Source organism: Ascaphus truei, chromosome 7 (genome assembly GCF_040206685.1).
Source record: "Ascaphus truei isolate aAscTru1 chromosome 7, aAscTru1.hap1, whole genome shotgun sequence".
Lineage (NCBI taxonomy): Eukaryota > Metazoa > Chordata > Amphibia > Anura > Ascaphidae > Ascaphus > Ascaphus truei.
In genome coordinates, this window is record NC_134489.1 from 1917599 (window position 1) to 1939998 (window position 22400).

A 22400-nucleotide genomic window follows, 5' to 3' on the forward strand; every position below is an offset into this window, starting at 1 on the left:
AAAATTGCCGGGTACGCTTCCGCACGCCTGCGGAAGCGTGCGCGAGCCCCTGCTAAAGCCACTCTCATTGCGGCTGCAGGGGCTCACTGCCAAGCGTGAGCGTGACCTAAGTAACCTCACAAGTTACAGTTACTGATGTGCTCATGAAACGGTTCGCTTTTATGCAATTTATGGCCAAATTAAAGCTTACGGATAGCAGGCTTATGTCCCCAAGGAACTACCCGTGACCTCTTTAACCGGTTAAGAAATGTTATGTAATGACTTTTAATACACTTTATTTCCTAAGTTGTAATCTTAATGTTTTAAATCTAATTTTTAAATAAAAAATAGCATTTCAGCTTCAATCCCTATGCAAATGTGGACCCTTGGTGTACGTGATGGCCACACTTATGGGCCTCTTTATAGTTCAGACAGTCCAGGAGGAGCATATATGGGGAAAAAGGAAACAAACAGTGCAAATTTAAGTGCAGACGTTGAGATTAAGTGATTGGCTGAATGATGAAATCTTGGCTCTAATGGTCAATCTACTCACAAGATGTTTGTGGTATATGCGCGGTTAGCAGATAGGGCTGCCACCCAAAAAGGATGATGTATAGTGTGGGGTTCCCTCCAGGCTCGTCTCGTCAGTGTGATAATGGTATATATGGAGGAGAAAAACAGCACTACATAGCGCAATCTGTCTTGTATTAAACTTTATAAAAAATAGACATAAAATGTGCACTTACAATGTGCTAGTATAAAATTCGCATTTATCACAATAAAAGTGAATGAAGTGGGTACTCCGCCGCTCTCACCACCTCCTCTCTGGCTCCGGATCTCCTTCGTCTGCAACTTGGGATTCCAATCTCTGTGTGTCCTCCGGTTCGTGTGACGTCACAGCTCCGTGGACGGTGCAGCTACCTTCTGTAATGTTCCCCAACACCAACTTCCAGCATGATCTAATAAATAGCATGCCTGGAAGTTGGTGTTGGGGATTTTAAAAACTAGTGGCCCGCATGACATTCTGAGGACACCACGGTTTTGTTTGCTTGTTTTTTTTTTTGGGGGGGGAGAGGGAAATGATGAACGTGATCTGAATGAAAGAGTTGGACCTTCTTCTTCTGTTCGTGTTGGTGGGGAACTAGCATAGATCTCACAAGTCCCATAGTTGTCGGCGGGTCCTCTGGCAACCAAAAGGGTTAATGTTTTACTCGGAAAATTGCACTATTGCCCACTTCCACTGAATAGATTGATAGGGAGGCAAAGGTGGGTGTGGCCATGGTATCTGCATCATTGAGCGATCCTATAAGTTTATGGGGCCTTGCCATCACATTAAGGAGGATTCCCATAATAAAAGATAGGTATTATCTTTCAAAAGACTGAGGTGGTCAGCCTACGAAGAATAGCAGACATAGAAAAAGCAGGGCAACCAAAATGAGGCAATTAATTTGGAAAACTGTGTTTATAATGAAATAAAAAAAATAATAATCAGAAGAGGTTAGACTGGGGCATTCACAAATCCATATAGACAAATATTCTGTACAACGATGGGTACTAAAGACATAAAAAATTAGCGGCTATAGACATGGGTACTAAAGACATAAAAATAACGATGGATGCAAGGTCCTAATGGAGTAGTCTTATCAAGAGCCTGAGAGAGGTCCCCATGGTGAACAAAACATCAAGCACACCTATTTTTGTTTAAATAAACTTTGTTTTCGTACCATTGGTGTGATGGTCCTCTCTCAAGTCACCAAGGCCCGCCGTCTCACACACTCCACCCGCCGAGCTGCCCCGCCGCTTCACACAAACTACACCTGCCGCGCCTTTGAGCCCGCTCTCCCTTCTCCGGCGCTTTCCCTTCCGCGGCTCTCCCCCCCCCCCCCAGAGCCCGCTCCATCCAGCTCTCCCTTCACCGGCTCCTACCTGCAGCCTCCGCCGCTTCAGGTTTGGGGGCTAGAGGGGGGTGAGATGTGTGTGGGGGGGGGAGAGATGCAGGGGGGGTTCACCCCAGAGCAGCTCCCTCAGCTCTCCCTTCCCTGGTTCCCCTCCCCCAGCTCTCCCTTCCCCGGTTCCCCTCCCCAGAGCTCGCTCACCTGGCTCTCCATTCCCCGCTTCCCCTCCCCAGAGCTCGTTCACCCGGCTCTCCCTTCCCCGCTTCCCCTCCCCAGAGCTCGCTCTCCCTTCCCCGCTTCCCCTCCCCAGACCCCGGACACCCCACCCAGAGGCCGATCGCCCTGCTCTCTCCGGCTCTCCCTTCCCCTGCTGCTTCCTGCAGCCTCTGACGCCGCATCAGGTATGGGGGACAGGGGGGGAGACATGCAGGGGTGGGGGGAAAGAGATAACCCACCCACTCACTACCCCTCTCACCCACCCACTCACTGAGCTCTGAAGGGGGGGGGGGAATTGGAGATGTGAAGGGGTGGTGGGCCCTGACCGAAGGGGGGGAAAACAGAGCTGTGAATGGGAGGGATAGAGCTGTGAAGGGGGTGGGGAGCCTTCAGCTGTGAAAGGGGGGGGTCGCACATGTCAACGCAGGGGGAGGGAACACAGCTGTGAAGGGGGGACAGGAGCTGTGATTGGGGGGTGGGGGTGGCCGAACTGTGAATGGGTGGGGGGGCAACAGACCTGTCTGGGGGGGGGGGGTGGCGGAGCTGTGAACGGGGGGGAGACCCCAGCTGTGAATGCGGGAGGTCCGCATTAATGTGCCGGGGGGGGGGGCAAGATTGCTGTCAACGGGGGTGAAGGGGTGGGGGGAGCGGTGATAGGGGGTGAACGGAGAGAGAGGGGGAGTGGGAAAATTCTATCCCGGACAATGCCGGGTATATCAGCTAGTTTAGTGTATAATGACAATGGAAAGTCACTCACTATTAAGGTATTCTGCAGATCTTTTTGCTTGATAAAACAAGATAGTACTCTAATAGCACTGCAGAAATAATGTAGATACATGGTCATTCTCAAACTGTAGTAATAAAGAGGTCACTTGGAAAAAGTTCTCAATTTTAAATTGTTGAATCAGGGTAGCAAATAGCAATTACTCAAAAGTAATGTATCATGTCATAGTCATTTTGCTGTAATATTTTATAATTAGATTCCTATTCGTTCTCCAGCTGTCCAGCTGTGTATCTTAAAAATGCTCAATTTCAGTTTTTTCTCAATATAGGAAACATGAATCAATCAATAGCCTTCCCTCCCCACTCTGCTTTTCAAAATATAAAAGCCAAGAACAAGAAGTTCATCAAAAGAAGTCATAGAGAAAAGTACAGACTGAAGTGTCTCCGGTTAAAAAAGATTGCCAAAGCTATGGTGTTTGTAAGTACATTCAACAGTATAATGTCAACATGCATTTCTAATACAATCATACAACATTATATTACTGAAATCATGGAAACCTTTATTTTTCATCATTAACCAAATGTAAATAAGATATTCAAGAAACAGAGTACATTTCATGTCATTTGAAGCAACAAATGGTGATCTTTACTCTAGATTAGTTGCATTTTCTTTTACTTAGTTACATAGTAGATGAGGTTGAAAAAAGCCATAAGTGCAACAAGTTCACCCTCCTGTTTGCTAAATGTAGATGACAGACACTTATCCTATATTTGTACTTACAGTATTTTGATCTAGAGCAGCGTTTCCCACATGGGTCGCGACCCGGCACCGGGCCACGGAAGCAAAATTGCCGGGTCGCAGCGAGGCTGGCTGCGCGGCGGCCCCCCTCCCTCCCTCCTTGCGGCGGCCCCCCTCCCTCCCTCCTTGCGGCGGCCCCCCTCCCTCCCTCCTTGCGGCGTTCCCCCTCCCTCCCTCCCTCCTTGCGGCGTTCCCCCTCCCTCCCTCCTTGCGGCGTTCCCCCCTCCCTGCCTCCTTGCGGCGGCCCCCCCTCCCTCCCTCCTTGCAGCGGCCCCCCTCCCTCCCTCCTTGCGGCGGCCCCCCTCCCTCCCTCCTTGCGGCGGCCCCCCTCCATCCCTCCTTGCGGCGGCCCCCCTCCCTCCTTGCGGCGGCCCCCCTCCCTTCCTCCTTGCGGCGGCCCCCCTCCCTCCCTCCCTCCTTGCGGCGGCCCCCCTCCCTCCCTCCTTGCGGCGGCCCCCCCCCCCTCCCTCCTTGCGGCGGCCCGAGGTGAGGTGCGGGACGGTGCTGAAGTGGTGCAGGCTGCTATCGCTGGGGGGTCAACTGAGATTCGCTGACTCGGGCTCCTACTGCAGCCCCTCATCATGATGTTGCCGCCCATGACATGCTCCGCCCCCCACAAGGACACGATGCCCGGCGTGATAGGAGGTAGTGAGTGGAAGCGCGGGCGCACCGGTGCCTCCGTTCCTGGCGCTCCATTTCCCTCGGTCCCTTCCCCTCGGTCCCCTTGGTGCGGGTGCGGGAGATAGGCGCAGGGGCGGACAGTCGTGGCTTGCGCGGTCGCTGGCGGTCAGAGGGTGCAGGGGGAGGCGGAGTCACTCACATCCGTCGCTGCCTCTGTAATTGTGTGTGTGTGGGTGTGTGTATAGGGGAGTGTGTGTCTGTGTGTATCTGTGTGTGTGTATCTGTCTGCGTGTGTGTGTTTCTCTGTCTGCGTTGTATCTCTGTCTGTGTGTGTATCTGTGTGTGTGTGTGTATCTCTGTGTGTGTGTGTATCTCTGTGTGTGTGTGTGTGTGTGTGTGTGTGTGTGTATATCTCTGTATGTGTGTGTGTGTATATCTCTGTATGTGTATGTGTGTATATCTCTGTATGTGTATGTGTGTGTATATCTCTGTATGTGTATGTGTGTGTATATCTCTGTATGTGTATGTGTGTATATCTCTGTGTGTGTGTGTGTGTGTGTGTGTGTGTGTGTGTGTGTGTATCTTTGGTTGTGTGTGGGGGTGTGTGTGTATATGTATCTGTGGCTGTGTGTGTGTATCTGTGGCTGTGTGTGTGTATCTGTGGCTGTGTGTGTATCAGTGGCTGTGTGGGTGTGTGTGTGTATCAGTGGCTGCGTGTGGGTGTGTGTGTATCAGTGGCTGTGTGTGTATCTGTGGCTGTGTGTGGGTGTATGTGTATGTATCTGTGGCTGTGTGTGGGAGTGTGTGTGTGTGTATCTGTGGCTGTGTGTGGGAGTGTGTGTATCAGTGGCTGTGTGTGTGTCTGTGCAGGCCAGCAGTGGCTGTCTCTGTGCAGGTCTGTTTGTGTGGGTGGCTGTGCGTGGTCAGTGTCTATGTTTGGGGTTGGGAGAATATATGAAATCTGTATGGACATTCATAACTGTTTTATTTTACCTATGGGCCAGTATAGGCGATAACATTTTTAGTTCAATAATAACCGGGTCACGGAAAAAAAAGTTTGCGAAACGCTGATCTAGAGGAAGGCTAACAAAAAAACATCATCCAATAATGTCTCGTAAGGAGAAAGAAAAATTCCTTCCAGACTCGAAAGAATGACAATCAGATTTCTCCCTGGATCAACATCCTTCCCTTGTTTACTTATTTGGCATAACCCTATATAACTTACCTTTCTACAAGATGTCTAACCTTTTATTTGAAGATACCTTGTATCTGCTATCATAGTCTCTATTGGTAATGAATTCGACATTTTAACTACCCTTACTATAAAGAAGCCTTTCCTTTGCAGCTGGTGGAATCTCCTTTCCTCCAACCTTAACGGATGACCCCATGTCCTTTGTACTGCCCTTGGGATGAATAGTTATTTTGAAAGCTCCTTGTATTGTCCCCAAATATATTTGTATTCAGTTATCTTAGATGCCTCTTTTCTAATGTAAACAAATCTAAATTAGCTAGTCTCTCCTCATAAACCAGATTTTTTTTACCCCCTTTATTAATTTGGTGGCTCTTCTCTGCACTTTGTCTAGTCCCAGAATGTATTTTTATGGAGTTGTGCCCCAAACTGTACTCCATATTCAAGGTGTGGTCTTACTATTGCTTTATAGAGTGGAATAATTGGTTACTTCCCTTCATTCCCCGTTTAATGCAAAATAAGATCTTGTTTGCCTTTGCAAGTACTGCATGAAATTGGGCACTATTGCTAAGCCTGCTGTCTACAAGTACTCCTAAATCTTTATCCGTCAAGAATTCACCTAATTTTTCCTAATTTAATTTGCAATTCATCTGTTTATTCTTGTTTCCCAAATACATAATCTTACACTTATCTGTATTAAACCTTATCTGCCATTTACGTGCCCAAGTTTCCAGTCTCCAAGTCCTTCTGAAGTGAAATTACATCCTGCTTTGATTCTACTACCGTACACAACTTTGTGACTTCATCAAAGACGTTGTTGATAACCTTGAGGTTGGCATAGATAGCAAAGAAGTAAAAAAACAGGTCCCAGTACGGATCCTTCAGGTACTCAACTCACAACTTTATCCCAACCTGAAAAAGTTTAATTTGCGACAACTCTCTGTTGTCTATCCTTCAACCACTTTTCAATCCAGGTGCAAATATTTTGACCAAATCCAATTTTCCTTGCAAAATCTATGTAGACAATCAACTGCATTAGCCCGGTCTAAATACCTACTTACCTCCTCAAATTAATAAGGTTAGTTTGCCACGACCTAGCCTTAATAAATCTATGCTGACTATTACTAATAATTTGTTATCCATCTGAATATTTTCCAGTACTGAATCGTCAAGTAGCTTCCCCACTATTGAGGCCTGGTCTGTCATTCCCCTGTTGTGATCTTCCTCCTTTTTTAAATATAGGCGCCACGTCCGCTTTATGCAAATCTTGTGGTACTGAGCCTGTGGAAATGAAGTCTTTGAATATTAAATGTAATGGATGCATGACATCTGGGCCAGGGGCTTTATTTACTGTAATTTTATCAAGCTGCGCCTATGCACTTCCTCAGTTAACCAATTGTTCTTTAATATAGTGGTCGTGGCTTCCTCCTGGGGCACTGTGTTTGCAATTGGTTCCTCCCTGGTAAATACAGAGTCAAATCATTTGCTTAATTACCTCTACTTATCGCCAATAATTTGCCTGTGCATCTCACACTGAAATGATCTTATCTTTTATTTGCTAATATTTTTGTTATTAAGGTACTTGAAAAACTTTTTAAGGTTGATGTTACTTTCGGTAGCAATCCTTTTTTTTTCATTTTACATTTCTGGTAATTAGATTGCCATTTTGCAACTTTTGTTACATTCCTTATAATTTTGATATGATTCCTTCATCCCGTCTGTCACTAAGAATCTAAACGCCTTCCTCTTCTTTTCCATATCATCTCATACCTTTTTAGTCACATAGACTTGTTTCTTTTATATTTATTACCCAATGGTATTCACTGACAAGTGTGCTTTTTTAACAATGTTTTATACAGGCATACCCCGCTTTAACATACGCAATGGGACCGGAGCATGTATGTAAAGTGAAAATGTACTTAAAGTGAAGCACTACCTTTTTTCCACTTTTTGATGCATGTTCTGTACTGCAAACATCATATACGTGCATAACTGATGTAAATAATGCATTTGTAACCAAAATAAATACAGTAGGCTTTATTGCAATAAAATCTTTAATGTCAGCTGATTTTTCTTATAAGTGCTGACAGATATAACATGGATGAATGGAAAATTATTTAAAAAATATGTAGGAAGGATGAAGGAGAGGGCATATCTTCTACTGTACAGTATTTTTACTGAAAGGGCATGAAGGTGAGGTGCATTTATTTGACTGACTGATATATTTTTGGGACTTTGATTTGTGATTTTGGTGAAAACAATACTGTACAGTACAGTATTTTACAATGCTGTGCTTCCTTAGGCCGCTAGCGAAAGTTATATTTCGCTTTGCGGCAGCGGCGCGGGCTCCCTGGCATTTAATTTGTTTAGGGGCTGTCACATGAGGCGACAGCCCTTGAAAAATCAAATATTCCCGCCTTCCAAAGTCCGCTCCGTCGTATTGCCGCTGTCGTGCTTACTATAAGCGCACGCGGCGGCAATGTGTTTGTTTTTGGGCGGCATCGCCGGCACTATCCGCACGGCCTTACTCAGGTCCTTGATCAGCTTGGCTTACATGCACTCCCTCAGTCACGCGCGCGCTCCCTCAGTCACGCGCGCGCTCCCTCAGTCACGCGCGCGCTCCCTCAGTCACGCGCGCGCTCCCTCAGTCACGCGCGCGCTCCCTCAGTCACGCGCGCGCTCCCTCAGTCACGCGCTCACTCCCTCAGTCACGCGCGCACTCCCTCAGTCACGCGCGCGCACACACACACTCAGTCACGCGCGCACACACACACACACACTCAGGAAGACCATGAGAATAGAGAAAGGAGATAGACCATCCGAATTCGAAATATTCCGGGATCCATCCCCACCGATGAACAAGGACCATACCTCAGCAGGCTGCTGGAGGATTTAATGCAAAATGATTTAAGTTGGAATACAACAATGAAGCTGCGAGCATAGAAAGTAAATTAAGTCAGCATTAGAAAAGAGCATCTGACCACCAAGGCTATTTCAAGGGTTATCTTAAAGGCTGTTTATGGTTAAGTTAAAGTATGAAAAAGATTGTTTTGTTCAAGGTGTGATTTATGAGGTACTGACCAGTTCTGCAAAGTCTGAGAGAGGACATGTAGAAAATCTCTGAATTAACTAGATACTATGGAGAGGAAGTGGCTCAGTGAGTAAAAAAACTGACTGGCATTGAGAGTTTGAAGCAGGGGAGCCTGGTTCAATTCCTGGTGTTGGCTCCTTGTGACCTTGGGCAAGTCACTTTATCTCCCTGTGCCTCAGGCACCAAAAACATAGATTGGAAGCTCCACAGGGCAGGGACCTGTGCCTGCAAAATGTCTCTGTAAAGCGCTACGTAAAACTAGCAGCGCTATACAAGAACATGCTATTATTATTATTATACTATGTTATGTGTTGGAGCCTCCTCCTCCCTATTCTTTCCCACCCGTTCCTTTTACCCCACTTATTTTTGGCCCCCAGCTCAGCCCAATAGTGCAAAAATGGTGTGTAATGAAAGGCACTAAACACCGTGCTTACTCAATCAAATATATAGTGACTTAATGTGATAATAAAGTGCAAATAACATAAACTTGCAAGAGCAAATAAAGTGTAAACCCCCTGCTTCTACCCTCTGGTGGGGTTGTGTTCACTCTTCCCCAAATTGTAGAACTGGTTTCACACGGTCCAGGGGGAGCATGGGGGGAAAAACACACAAGAAAAACGCTCTAAGTAAGTGTAGATGTACAACAAGTGTTAGGAATGATCCCTAGTGAGTCTTGGCTCCTATGTCTATCCTACTCACAGGAAAAAAGAAGTTTTCAGGCAGTGTAGATCAATACGGGTTGTGGAAAGAATGAATGCAGACAGGCTCCGTCACTTGTGGAATGTGTCCTCAGCGAGAGAAAGAGAATACGCACATAGCACAGATCAGATAGAAAAATACAATATTTATGATCCTTCAAAATGCACACTTACAGTGTAGCCATAGTAAAAAAGCATTGAAGCTATAAAAGCTTAATGTGACAACCGGGAAGATAGCTTGCGCCGCCTCTCACCACACCACCTCCGTCGATCTCACTGCCGCTTGCGGGAGAAGCTGCTCAGTATCCGGTCGCTGGGCTACCACAGTGGATGCAGGGCGCAGAGTGCAGAGACGCCTTCCTCCACAGTCTCGTCACGATCTGGGCGGTACCACTCTACACGGTTCGCCTATCAGTGATTCGGCTTCCGACGGAGGTGGTGTGGTGAGCGGCGGCGCGAGCTATCTTCCCGGTTGTCACATTAAGCTTTTATAGCTTTGATGCTTTTTTACTATGGCTACACGGTAAGTGTGCATTTTTAAGCATCATAAATATTGTATTTTTCTATCTGATCTGTGCTATGTGCATATTCTCTTTTTCTCTCGCTGAGGACACATTCCCCAAGTGACGGAGTCTGTCTGCATTCATTCTTTCCACAACCCGTATTGATCTACTCTGCCTGATAACTTCTTTTTCCTGTGAGTAGGAGCCAAGACTCACTAGGGATCATTCCTAACACTTGTTGTACATCTACACTTAGAGCGTTTTTCTTGTGTGTTTTTCCCCCATGCTCCCCCTGGACCGTGTGACCCCAGCTCAGCCCTACAGGGATTGCTGCTCTACCTTCTCCCCCACCCTTTCCATGGTACCAACACTACTAAAAGCTAATGACCTGATTCCCCTCATGGATCTAGTTACTGACGCAAGGGTAGAAACCCAGATTCAAAACAAAATTGTCTCTTAGGCGGACTAATTTGACGCAAACACCCAACTATCTAACCAATGGCTAACCTCTCCACAATTAAGATAGTTTCACTTAATGTGAAAGGCCTACAGTGTAATAGAAAACAAAGATTGGCACTACAGGAATTTAAAAGAGCAAAGGGTGACATTCTGTTCCTTCTAGAGACCCACTTTAATGAGCAGGACCAACTCAATACATTTAGAAATAGCTTCCCCACGGCTTTCTACTCTTCTTTCAATAGTATGAAAAGGGGAGTGGCTATTCTGATGAGACAGGGTATCCCATTCAAGATGGAAAAAAGTAAGGTCAGACCCGAAGGGCAGGTTCTTGCTCGTCCAAGGAACTCTAGCGGGATCAGCATTGACATTAATGTCTACGCGCCTTATGACCACCAGGCTGAATTCCTGAGGAAGGTTCTAGAATCTGTTGAGCCTCAGTCCCTGAACAATCTTATTCTAGGAGGAGATTTTAACATGGTGATCTCGCCGGTTCTGGATAGGTCGTCCACGAATGGACAGAGTCCCAGCGCTAACTCAGAAACCGTCTAAAAAGTTCAAAGGCTTTAGTAAAGGAGTTTGGTCTGATTGATATATGGGGCCAAAGAGACAACACTTTCTTTTCAAAACCACATCAGTCATATTCTGAATTAGATTATTTTTTTGTAACATATTCTCGGGAGCAACCTACTGGTCTGGTATTGACCCAATCACCTAGCTGGACTATGCCCCGATAGAGCTGACCCTCTCACCACCTTTTACCAGGACTTATTCTAATTGCTGGAGGTTGAACGAATCATTACTGAACCACACCGATATCACAAATAAAATAAAAAAATCCTTAGATAATTACTTCACCCTAAATAGAGCCTCGGTGGACTCTTCGATGCTATGGGGGGCCCATAAGGCTAAGAATAATGGTAAATGCTGCACACCACAATAAAAAAATCAAAAAGCTGATACAATTACTGGTGCTCCTACGAATGAATGATGGCCTGCATGATACCCAGGAACGAAGGAATCGCAGAGCACTGACGGATTTCTAAATTCTAATTTATTGAAGCCAATAACATACAATGTTTCGACCGTATGGTCTTAAGTGATATAAAGTGGCATAGTAGAACAGTTCTGTGTGATCCCTTTTAAATCCCCCACCTTCCCACAATGCCCTCTGTGAATTATCCTTAATGAGTACAAGATGATCTGCAGGTAACTCCCACTGTTCCATTACGTCTAGGTGTCATCAGTGTGGATGTCGGGTGATCCGGTCCGGTTGTAATATCCTCAATAGTTTTCACGAGTCATAAGTCTGTGCATGATGCCTGTTAAGTCTCTGAGCTACTCCGTCATCACGTGTTGCAATCCCCAGTCGTGCTATGCATCCGTGCATTAGTGCTGCATGATCCTCACTCCCGATCGGGTCTCCCCCTCTGACATCACTGGCTCCTCCTGCCTTGACGAGGTAATCCCTGTGTACATTTGACGTCTGTAATGTCAACCACACATCCGTGCCGAACTTGTCTCCCACCTTGGTGCAATAGATTCCTCCTGCCTTGTGCTGGCATTCTGGTGTTGATCTTTCCTTTGTATCATCCTTATAATCCGCATGCTTGTCATCCAGAAGCATGAGGAAAGACAAAAGCAGAAAGGCTACAATTAGAGTTTTTTTTTTTTTTTTATCTTTGTGGTATCGCATAAGAGAAAAGTTAGACAAAAATTGCATGAAGAATTGTCAAAGAAAATTCTGGACCTAGAACATAAACACAAATCCAACCCATCCATAACAATAAACAACTATAAATCCCTGATAGAAACCAGACTAGAGCTGAAAAAAATACAATTAGAAGAGGTGGAACGCTCACTGACATGGACCAATCAGTTGCATTACGATAAAGGGAATAAAGCTGATCAGATCCTAGCTAACAAGTTAAGAGGGGTAAAGGCCAAAACACATATTCCCACTGTTAGATGCAAAGACGGGTCGACCACTTTTGATGACTGGGAGATTGCTGGCGAATTCTCAATTTTATGGTGACTTATACGATTTGAATTTATCAGAAGGGCTCCCTAACTGGACAACTGTAATCTGCCGCAATTGACAGGCAGAAAAGATCACTCTGAACGGCAAAATCAGCCGGCAGGAATGGCAGACGTGATCTGAAATCGGGCAAATCTCCATGTCCGTCCGGATGGACTATCAAATATATATTATAAAAAATTCCTCCTAAACCTCTCAAGCTCTTAGAGATGTTCAATTCATTTTTAGAAGGCAATATGATTCCAATAAATTTGATCACTGCTAATTTAGCAATTATACACATGCCAGGTGACCCCCTCTGCTGTGGCAGCTATAGGCCCATATCCCTCATAAATTCAGACATTAAAATATACAGCAGGATACTCGCCAATTGATTGAATCCAATTCTCCCGAGGTTAATTAACATAGGTCGGGTTTGTCTCAGGTAGACAGGCCTCAGACAACACGAGGAAAATTATCAAGAACATGTACACCTCACCAAAAAAAGCTATTTTGCATAGCCTAGATGCAGAGAAGGCCTTTGACAGAATCAATTAGGACTTTCTAGATAAAACTATGATATAATTCGGCTTTTCAGGCCCATTTCTATAAGAAGTAGGGGCTCTCTACCCCTCCCCCAGAGCACTGGTTAAACTACCTGGTTATAACTTAAAAGCTATAAATATTAAAAATAGTACAAGGCGGGGTGCCCCCTCTCCCCGCTTTTATTCGCTCAATCAATTGAGCTGCTCACTTCAACGATCAGATCAAACCTAGATATTCAGGGCATTGTCATAGGTGGCAAAAGCTATAAAATCTCGCTTTTCGCCGACGATGTAATCTCGACTCTGACCAACCCGCTGATATCCTTGCCGAGCTTAGTAAAGTCACTGAACGAGTTGGGTAAAATATCAGGATACAAGATAAACAAAGATAAGTCGGGGGCCCTGAACATGTCCCTCCCGGTCTCTGAGCTCAAAAGCCTACAATTTTTTTTTAAATTCCGGGGGCGGTTTACTCACCTTGGGGTAAATATTTCCAGAAATTATGAATCTCTCTATCGGTGTAATTATCCCCCACTTTTCAATAAAATAAGGAAAGATTTACAGGAGTGGAGCAGACACAAGATCTCATGGTTTGGTAGAATTACATCAATAACAATTAACATACAAAGATTCAAGGCCGACGGTGGCTTTGAGGGTCTCTCGGCGACTCCGCTGCCATCTCCTTGACCGGCGATTCGGCAACCCAGGGAAAGATGTCCCGGATGTGTAGCTATATTTGTCTTCTCTCTTTTTTCCATTTTCCTCCCTGTCTCCCTCTATACTTTTTCCAATATATTACAGGGACTGTTTAATATACTGTTTGGAGTGTGCTGCCTTCTTTTGGGTGCTGGTTTGCTTCAGCTGACCGGCCGACGAAACCGGTGAACACGCGGATTGAGTGCCCCGGCGATGGGTGAGGGGGCCTCGGTCCAAAGACAGGCTGTTTTTTCTTGTTTATATACACAAAGGACACTGAGGCTGCGTCCAGGGTTGCAGCAGCCGTGCGGAGGAGCGCTGAGGCTGAGGGATAGCGGGTGCTTTCCCTGGCCTTGGTTAGCGCGCCGTCTGTGGGTGTGTCGGGGGGGCGGGCCAGTGACGTCACGGAGCTGGTTCGCCCTCATTGGGCGAACCGCTCACGTGACCGGCCCTGCGCTTCCATGAGCGCTTGAATCTAAAATTTTCCTAAGACCTACGCTTCCGCACGCTTGCGGAAGCGTGCGCGAGCCCCTGCTAAAGTCGCTCTCATTGCGGCTGCAGGGGCTCACTGGTAAGTGAGAGCGCGCCTCAGCACAGGTCAGCGCCTAAGCGATGACCACGCCCGAGGCCTAAGCCTCATCGAGAAACCAAGAGCAAATTACTGCTTGAAAACTTTAATGTTAAAAGAAATTGAACACTTAAAGATAAAACGTGAATCTGGGTCTTTATAGCCAGGAAGCCTATCCCTATAAGTACGTGAGCATGAAAAGTTTTATACATTTATTTGTTCCACAGGTGTTGGGAATTGAAGTATTTTGTAGGTTCTTTTATATTCTAATCAAGCTGTGGTGAGGGCGCAATCAGTGGAGGGAGAGCAGATAGAGGTGGGGTGTGCAGGATCAGTGGGAGCTCTGCATGCCCGACAGGTCGCCCCCAGTAGGACCATATGCCCGCCGGGCCAGGCCATGTAGGGCCTGGCCGCACATTTGAGGTGTGTTGCTGGTTACATTCATCTTACTTTATAGTTTAATTTTTGCTGTTTTTGTTTTTCCCCCAAGTTCCCGGAGGGAGAGAGTCTCTTTCCTTTGTTTTTTTATCCCCATCTGTTCCCTACCACCATTAAAGCTTTTCGTTCACAACTTTCACATGAGAGAGAGAGAGAGAGACACGACACTGGAAATGACACATTTTGATACTCTGGAACCCCCAAACACTTTTAACGGGACATACCCTATAGCATTTTACTCTTCTTTTACTAGAAAAAATAAAGAAGGGCTGCGATAATGATTAAACTGGATGTCCTGTTCCAGGCATTGAAGGTTAGGAGAGATCATGTGTTCACTGGCTTCTTTCAGGCCAACATACAGTATCACGTTGGTGAATATCTATGCACCCAACGAGGGACATCTTGCGTATATAATCGCAACGGACATCTTTTTGTTATTGGGTATCCATTGGGGGTTTACGGGTTGTCTAGATCGTCTTTTAGCTTGTTTTGTGATTGTGTCTCTTTGGGTGTTCAAGTGTGTATCGATTGGGATGGGATGAGGAGGGGGGTGTGGGTTAGAACTAAAATAACCTCGAGGGGTTTTAACCTGATATGGGGTAGGGCCCTTTGTTGCTTTGGGCCTATGACTCTACTTTTGGGTTGTTTGGGACATGCAGAGTCAAGAAAAAGTGAAGGGTGTGGGGTGCAATGTGGTACTTGCAGTCTGAAAGGTTTTAGGGATCACCACTATATTGGCTTTCGCCATCTATGGGAGGATTTGTTTTCCACTGAGAAGATCATTGAATAAATCTAGAAAACATGGCCCCAGGATTCCTATAAAAATGTTATAATATAAATTTGAGAAACCATCTGGGACAGTGCCTTTGATGGCTTCAATGAGCTAACTGCCCTTTCTAACTCTAACCGGGTTATTTTCGCATTTAAAACTTTGTGGTCTTCCTCTGACAGGTCAGGGAGGTTACAATCTCTAAAATTAGGCTTCAATCTGGGTCAAATCCGGAATTTTAGCTTTCAGAGTTGAATTGTCGAGATCGTAGAGATCCGTATAAAATTTAGCAAATTCCTCTGCTATCTTTTGAAGGGTTGTAAGTCACTTCTCCTTTTAACCTAATAGCAGGGACCAATGCTCTTGACCTGATCTCTCTAAGTTTATTTGCCAATAAGTGGTCCGCCTTATCTCCCTTATGATAATACGTTTGCTTAGTCCACTTAAGGACTTTCTCTACATCGTCTAATTGCACCCTCTTAAATTCCCCCCTTGCCTGGGTCAGAATTTTATAAATTTTCTTTGATGGGTTTTTTTTATGTGACTGTTCTACTTTACAATTTTTTCTATTAATTATTTTTTTGTTTTTCTATTTTTATTCTCTTTCTGTTTGATGCTAATGAGATGAGCTGTCCTCTGATTGTGGCCTTATGTGCCTCCCATTATATTGATGTTGATTCTACAGTGCCATTGTTGATTATTGAAATAATTTTAAAGTGAATCTCCAATTTGTGAGCTAATCTGGGTAATTCAGTAATGAGTCATTCATCCTCCAATGGAATGATTTACTGTAGTGCTAGCAAATGAAGGATCGAACAGAATCACCACCGGTGTGTGGTCTGATCACGTGATAGGCCCTATATCTGAGGGGACCAATACCTCCAAAATACCCAGGGATATAAATATATTGTCAATTCTGGAGTACGAATCGTGTGGGGTTGAATAAAAAAAAATAATCCCTCTGTACTTTGTGAGCTACGCCAAGCATCCCACAAACCATATTCATTAAGTAGCAGTCTAAATTTCTTAGCTACACTATATATCAGCGCAGAGTGTGATTGCTCTGGGTGGGTGGACTTATCCACATCCGGATCTGGTACCATATTAAAATCAAATCCCAATATCAACAGTTGCTCTCGGCTATCTGCCATAGATTCCAGTGTTTCCCTTAAAAAATCAATTTGTCCCTCGTTATATGTTGGCCTGAAAGAAGCCTGTGAACACTAGGGACCTCCCCCCTTGATCTTTCCTAACCTCCAATGCCTGGAACAGGACGTCCTGTTTAATCAGTATCGCAACCCTTCTTTATTTTTGCTAGTAAAAGAAGAGTAAAGTGCTATAGGGTATGTCCCGCTAAAACTGTTTTGGGGTTCCCAAGTATCAAAATGCATCGCTAGCAAAAAAGCTAAATTCCTAAATTTAGGTTCCTAAATTCTTTTAGGGCCAATCTACGTTTACCATTACTATTGAGACCTTTAACATTCAGGGATACTAACTTCAATGGCACTTGACTAGTCATTTCCAGTGTCGTGTCTCTCTCTCTCATGTGAAAGTATTGAACGAAAAGCTTTTAGGGTTGTAGGGAGCAGATGGGGATAAAAACAAAGGAAAGGGACTTGCCCCCTCCGCCCCCCCTCCTCCGCCCCCTCCCCCTCCGAGAACTTGGGGTAAAAACAAAAACAGCAAAAATTAAACTATAAATTAAGATGAATGTAACCAGCCACACATCCCAAATTTGCAGCCAGAACCTACGTGGCCTGGCGGGCATATGGTCCTACTGGGGGCGTCCTGATGTTGGGCATGCAGAGCTCCCACCGATCCTGCAAACCCCGCCTCTGCAAAAAGAAAACAGGAATGGCGCCTAGGTGTAGTGATTCTGTGAGTGAAAACACAATATTAAGTGAAACAGTGACCCCTAGTGGTAATAGGCAAGATAACAATGAATGACTCAAAGTCCCACAAAGACCAATCTATCTATATATAATACTAGCTGAGAGCCCCGGCGTTGCCCGGGATGTTTGTGGTGTGGGTGTGGCATTTGGGTGGGGAGTGGTCCACGCGGCCCATGTGCGGTGGTAGTGCTGCTGTGGCTGTACTGATGGTGATTGTATTGGTGTGCTGATTTGGGAGGGTTTGGTGCTGATGTGGGGGTGCGGATGTGGGTGTGCCGATGGGGGAGGTGCAAAGGTGGCGATGTGTGTGTGCTGATGGTGTTGATGGGGGCTGGGAATGGTGGGGAGCCGAGAATGCCAGTGTGCTGGGGGGGCATGGGATACCGGTGTGCTGATGTGGTGGTGCTGGGGTGTGTGTGTGTGTATACACGTGTGTGTGTGTGTGTATACACGTGTGTGTGTGTATACACGTGTGTGTGTGTATACACGTGTGTGTGTATACACGTGTGTGTATACACGTGTGTGTGTATACACGTGTGAGTGTATACACGTGTGTGTGTGTGTGTATACACGTGTGTGTGTATACATTGTGTGTATGTATATATTGTGTGTGTGTATACGTGTGTGTGTATACACATGTGTGTATACACGTGTATACATGTTTGTGTGTGTGTATACATGTTTGTGTGTATACATTGTATGTGTGTGTGTGTATAAGTGTGTGTGTGTGTGTGTGTGTGTGTGTACACATGTTTGTGTGTGTATACACGTGTGTGTGTGTGTGTATACGTGTGTGTGTGTACATGTGTGTGTGTGTATACATGTGTGTGTATATACATGTGTGTGTATACACATGTGTGTGTGTATACACATGTGTGTGTGTGTACACATGTGTGTGTGTGTACACATGTGTGTGTGTGTGTACACATGTGTGTGTGTGTACACGTGTGTGTGTGTGTGTGTGTACACGTGTGTGTGTACACATGTGTGTGTGTATACACATGTGTGTGTGTATACACATGTGTGTGTGTATACACGTGTGTGTGTGTATACACGTGTGTGTATACACGTGTGTGTATACACGTGTGTATACACGTGTGTGTGTGTGTGTATACATGTGTGTGTGTGTATACATGTGTGTGTGTATACATGTGTGTGTGTGTATACATGTGTGTGTATACATGTGTGTGTGTGTGTATACATTATGTGTATGTATGCCTGTGTGTATACGTGTGTGTGTGTGTATGTGTACATGTGTGTGTGTGTATGTCTCCACGTATGTGTTTGTATGTCTCCATGTGTGTGTGTGTATGTCTCCATGTGTGTGTGTACGTGTACATGTGTGTGAGTATACGTGTACATGTGTGTGAGTATACGTGTACATGTGTGTGTGTGTACGTGTCTAAGTGTACGTGTGTGTGTGTGTGTGTGTGTACGTGTACATGTGTGTGTGCGTGTCTACGTGTACATGTGTGTGTGTCTACGTGTACGTGCGTGTGTGTCTACGTGCGTGTGTGTGTACGTGTGTATGTGTGTGTCTATGTGTGTGTCTACGTGTGTGTGTTTGTGTCTACGTGTGTGTGTTTGTGTATACGTGTGTGTGTGTATACGTGTGTGTGTGTGTCTACGTCTGTGTGTGTGTGTGTGTGTGTCTGTGTCCCTGTGTGTCCTTTGGCCCGTGACTCCGCCTCAGGGAAGGGGGGGGGTGGGGGGGGAGGTGGTGGGGGTGGGGGGGGAGGTGGTGGGGGGGAAGGGGAGGTGGGGGGGAGGTGGTGGGAAGGGGGGGGGGGTGGGGGGGAGGTGGTGGGAAAGGGGGGGGGGTGCGGGGGAGGTGGTGGGAAAGGGGGGGGGGGTGCGGGGGAGGTGGTGGGAAGGGGGGGGGGTGCGGGGGAGGTGGTGGGAAGGGGGGGGAGGTGGTGGGAAGGGGGGGAGGTGGTGGGAAGGGGGGGGGGGTGGGGGGAGGTGGTGGGAAGGGGGGGGAGGTGGTGGGGAGTTGGGAAGGGGGGTGGGGGAGGTGGAAGGGGGGTGGAGGTGGTGAGAGGTTGTAAGGGGGGGAGTGAAGGGGGGGTGAAGGTGGGGGTGGAGGGGAGGTGAAGGGAGGTGAAGGGGGGGGGTGGAGGGGAGGTGAAGGGGGGGTGGAGGGGGAGGTGAAGGGGGGGGGTGGAGGGGAGGTGAAGGGGAGGTGAAGGGGGGGGTGGAGGGGAGGTGAAGGGGGGTGGAGGGGAGGTGAAGGGGGGGTGGAGGGGAGGTGAGGGGGGGGTGGAGGGGAGGTGAGGGGGGGTGGAGGGGGGGTGGAGGGGAGGATAAGGGGGGGGTGGAGGGGAGGTGAAGGGGGGGTGGAGGGGAGGTGAAGGGGGGGGTGGAGGGGAGGTGAAGGGGGGGGTGGAGGGGAGGTGAAGGGGGGGGTGGAGGGGAGGTGAAGGGGGGGGTGGAGGGGAGGGTGGAGGGGAGGTGAAGGGGAGGTGGGGGGGGGGGTGAAGGGGAGGTGAAGGGGGGTGAAGGGGGGTGAAGGGGAGGTGGGGGGGGTGAAGGGGAGGTGGGGGGGTGAAGGGAGGTGGGGGGGTGAAGGGGAGGTGAAGGGGGGTGAAGGGGAGGTGAAGGGGGGGTGAAGGGGAGGTGAAGGGGGTGAAGGGGAGGTGGGGGGGGTGAAGGGGAGGTCGGGGGGGGGTGAAGGGGAGGTGGGGGGGTAAAAGGGAGGGTGGAGGGGAGGTTTAAGGGGGGGTGGAGGGGAGGTTAAGGGGGGGTGGAGGGGAGGTGAAGAGGGGGGTGGAGGGAGGTGGAAGGGAAGGGAAGTGGAGTGAGGGTAGGTGAGGGGTGGGTGAGGGGAGGTGAGATGAAGGGGGGTAAGGGGAGGTGAAGGGGGGTGAGGGAGGTGAAGGGGGGTGAGGGAGGTGAAGGGGGGTGAGGGAGGTGAAGGGTGAGGGGGGTGTGGGGAGGTGAAGGCCGCTCCCTCACCCCGTCCGGCCGCTCACTCACCCGTTCGGCAGCTCCCTCACCCGTCCGGCCGCTCCCACGTGGATCTGAGGCGGGAGGCAGCTTGTTGTGGCCGCTCTCCCGCTGTGTCCCGGGCGCTCGCTCGCTCCGCTGACTGTAGCGGCGCCGGGGGGGGGGGGTGGAGGGGAGGTGATTTGAAGGGGGGGGTGAGGGGAGGTGAAGGCCGCTCACTCACCCGTCCGGCCGCTCCCACGTGGAACTGAGGCGGGAGGCAGCTTGTTGTGGCCGCTCCCCCGCTGTGTCCCGGGCACTCGCCGCTGACTGTAGCGGCGCCGGGGGGGGGGGGGGAGGTGATTTGAAGGGGGGTGAGGGGTGGGTGAGGTGAGGGGTGGGTGAAGGGGGGGGAGGTGATTTGAAGGGGGGTGAGGGGTGGGTGAGGTGAGGGGTGGGTGAAGGGGGGGAGGTGATTTGAAGGGGGGGTGAGGGGAGGTGAAGGCCGCTCACTCACCCGTCCGGCCGCTCCCACGTGGAACTGAGGCGGGAGGCAGCTTGTTGTGGCCGCTCTCCCGCTGTGTCCCGGGCACTCGCTCCTCCGCTGACTGTAGCGGCGCCGGGGGGGGGGGGGGGGGGAGGCTGATTTCGGGGAGGAAGAGGCGGAGGCTCCGGCGGGTATGTGAGCCCCCCCCGCCCCCCCCCGGGGTTTAACATGCTGCTAATGTACACACCCCCCCCTACTGTGTGTGTGTGTGTGTGTGTGTGTGTGTGTGTGTGTGTGTCCGTGTGTCCGTGTGTGTGTGTGTCCATGTGTGTCCGTGTGTCCGTGAGTGTGTGTGTGTATATCCCTGTGTGTGTGTTTTTGTCCCTGTGTGTCCTTTGGGCCGTCACTCCGCCTCAGGCCAATGAGAGGTGTGCGGGGGGCGGCCCCAAGGGACCAATGAGATTTCCCCTAGGGACACCGGACATCCAGCAGGCAGGCATGCATGCAGGCAGGCAGGCAAACATACAGTGCTTTCACTATATAGTATAAGAAAAGTGAATGTTGTGAGTCTGGTACTAGATGCGGTGAATCTGATTGGTCCTCAGCCTCTGGCCAATCAGATTGGTGGCTCTATGACGTCACCCAACTGCCACTCTATTCCCCCTCGGCCTACATTCACACACACACACACACACACACACACACACACACACACACACACACACACACACACACACACACACACACACCTCACACACACACACACACACTCACCTCTGTCCTCTTCCCCCCCATCACCCTCACGTGCTCCGGCTCCCGGACGGAGGGGAAGCGCGGCCCTCCTGCCGAAGCCGCCAACTTCAGGCTCCTCCCCCCTCGCTCCCAACCGGCTCCTGGACGGAGGGGAAGTGTGACGCGGTCCTCCTGCCCCAGCCGCCGGCGCTCACTTCCCTCCCCGGCGCTCACTTCCCCTCCCCGGCGCTCACTTCCCTCCCCGGCGCTCACTTCCCTCCGGTGGCCGCGTGGGCCGGGACATGGCCGCTGGGGGGGCCAAGCAGCCTCCTCGGATCTGCAGTCAGTTCCACTATCCACCACCTCTCACTCCCGTCGTGTGTGTGTGTGTGGAGAGGACATTTTACTCCTGCCAACAATTTGTGCCTCACTTTCACCCCCCTCCCTCACTTTCACCCCCTCCCCTCCCTCACTTCACCCCCTCCCCTCCCACCCTCCATCCCTTTCACCCCCTCCCTCCCACCCCTCCACTCCATTTCAGCCCCTCCCTCCCCAACCCTCCCCTCCATTTCACCCCCCTCCCTCCCACCCCTACCTCCATTTCACCCCTCCCCCTCCCCCTTCACCCCCCCTCCCTCCCTTTCCACCCCCCCCCCCGCCCTCCCTTTCACCCCCCCCTCCCTCCCACCCTTTCACCCCCCCCCCTCCCTCCCTCACTTTTCACCCCTCCCTCCCTCACTTTCATCCCCCCCTCCCTCCCACCCTTTCACCCCCCCCCCCCTCCCTCCCCCCTCACTTTCACCCCCCCCCTCCCTCCCTTACTTTCCACCACCCCCCCTCCCGCCCATTCAACCTTCACAAAAAGAAAAGTCTTCATTTTTCTTGGATAGCAGTGGGTGGATGTAGTGAGGGAGCGGGATACCATATATGTAAGAGAAGAGAAGATGGCAAAATAGTGCAGCACAATAATTGGAAATCAATGGTTCAATAATAGTAATCCGCAACCATTATACTCACATAAGTTTGGGTAAGCCAAAGCATATCACACGAAGTGTGCAGGAACAGTGGTCCCACGTGGAGGACCCTCTTGGTACAGAAGGAGTGGATAGGATGCACCCCCGCCTCTATCGTCTCTCCCTCCCCTCATTGCGGCCCTCACCA

The 22400-nt window shown here is 48.8% G+C and overlaps 1 protein-coding gene across 2 annotated transcripts in view; it reads left to right on the forward strand.

Moving 5' to 3' along the window:
* TBRG1 (transforming growth factor beta regulator 1) overlaps nt 1-22400 on the forward strand; it is a 176525-nt gene that overhangs the window by 43521 nt on the left and 110604 nt on the right. For both annotated transcript variants that reach the window (XM_075606833.1, XM_075606832.1), the window contains exon 2: nt 3143-3291. In XM_075606833.1, coding sequence (XP_075462948.1) covers nt 3148-3291 — 144 coding nt within the window. In that variant the 5' untranslated portion in view covers nt 3143-3147. The remainder of the gene's footprint in view (nt 1-3142; nt 3292-22400) is intronic.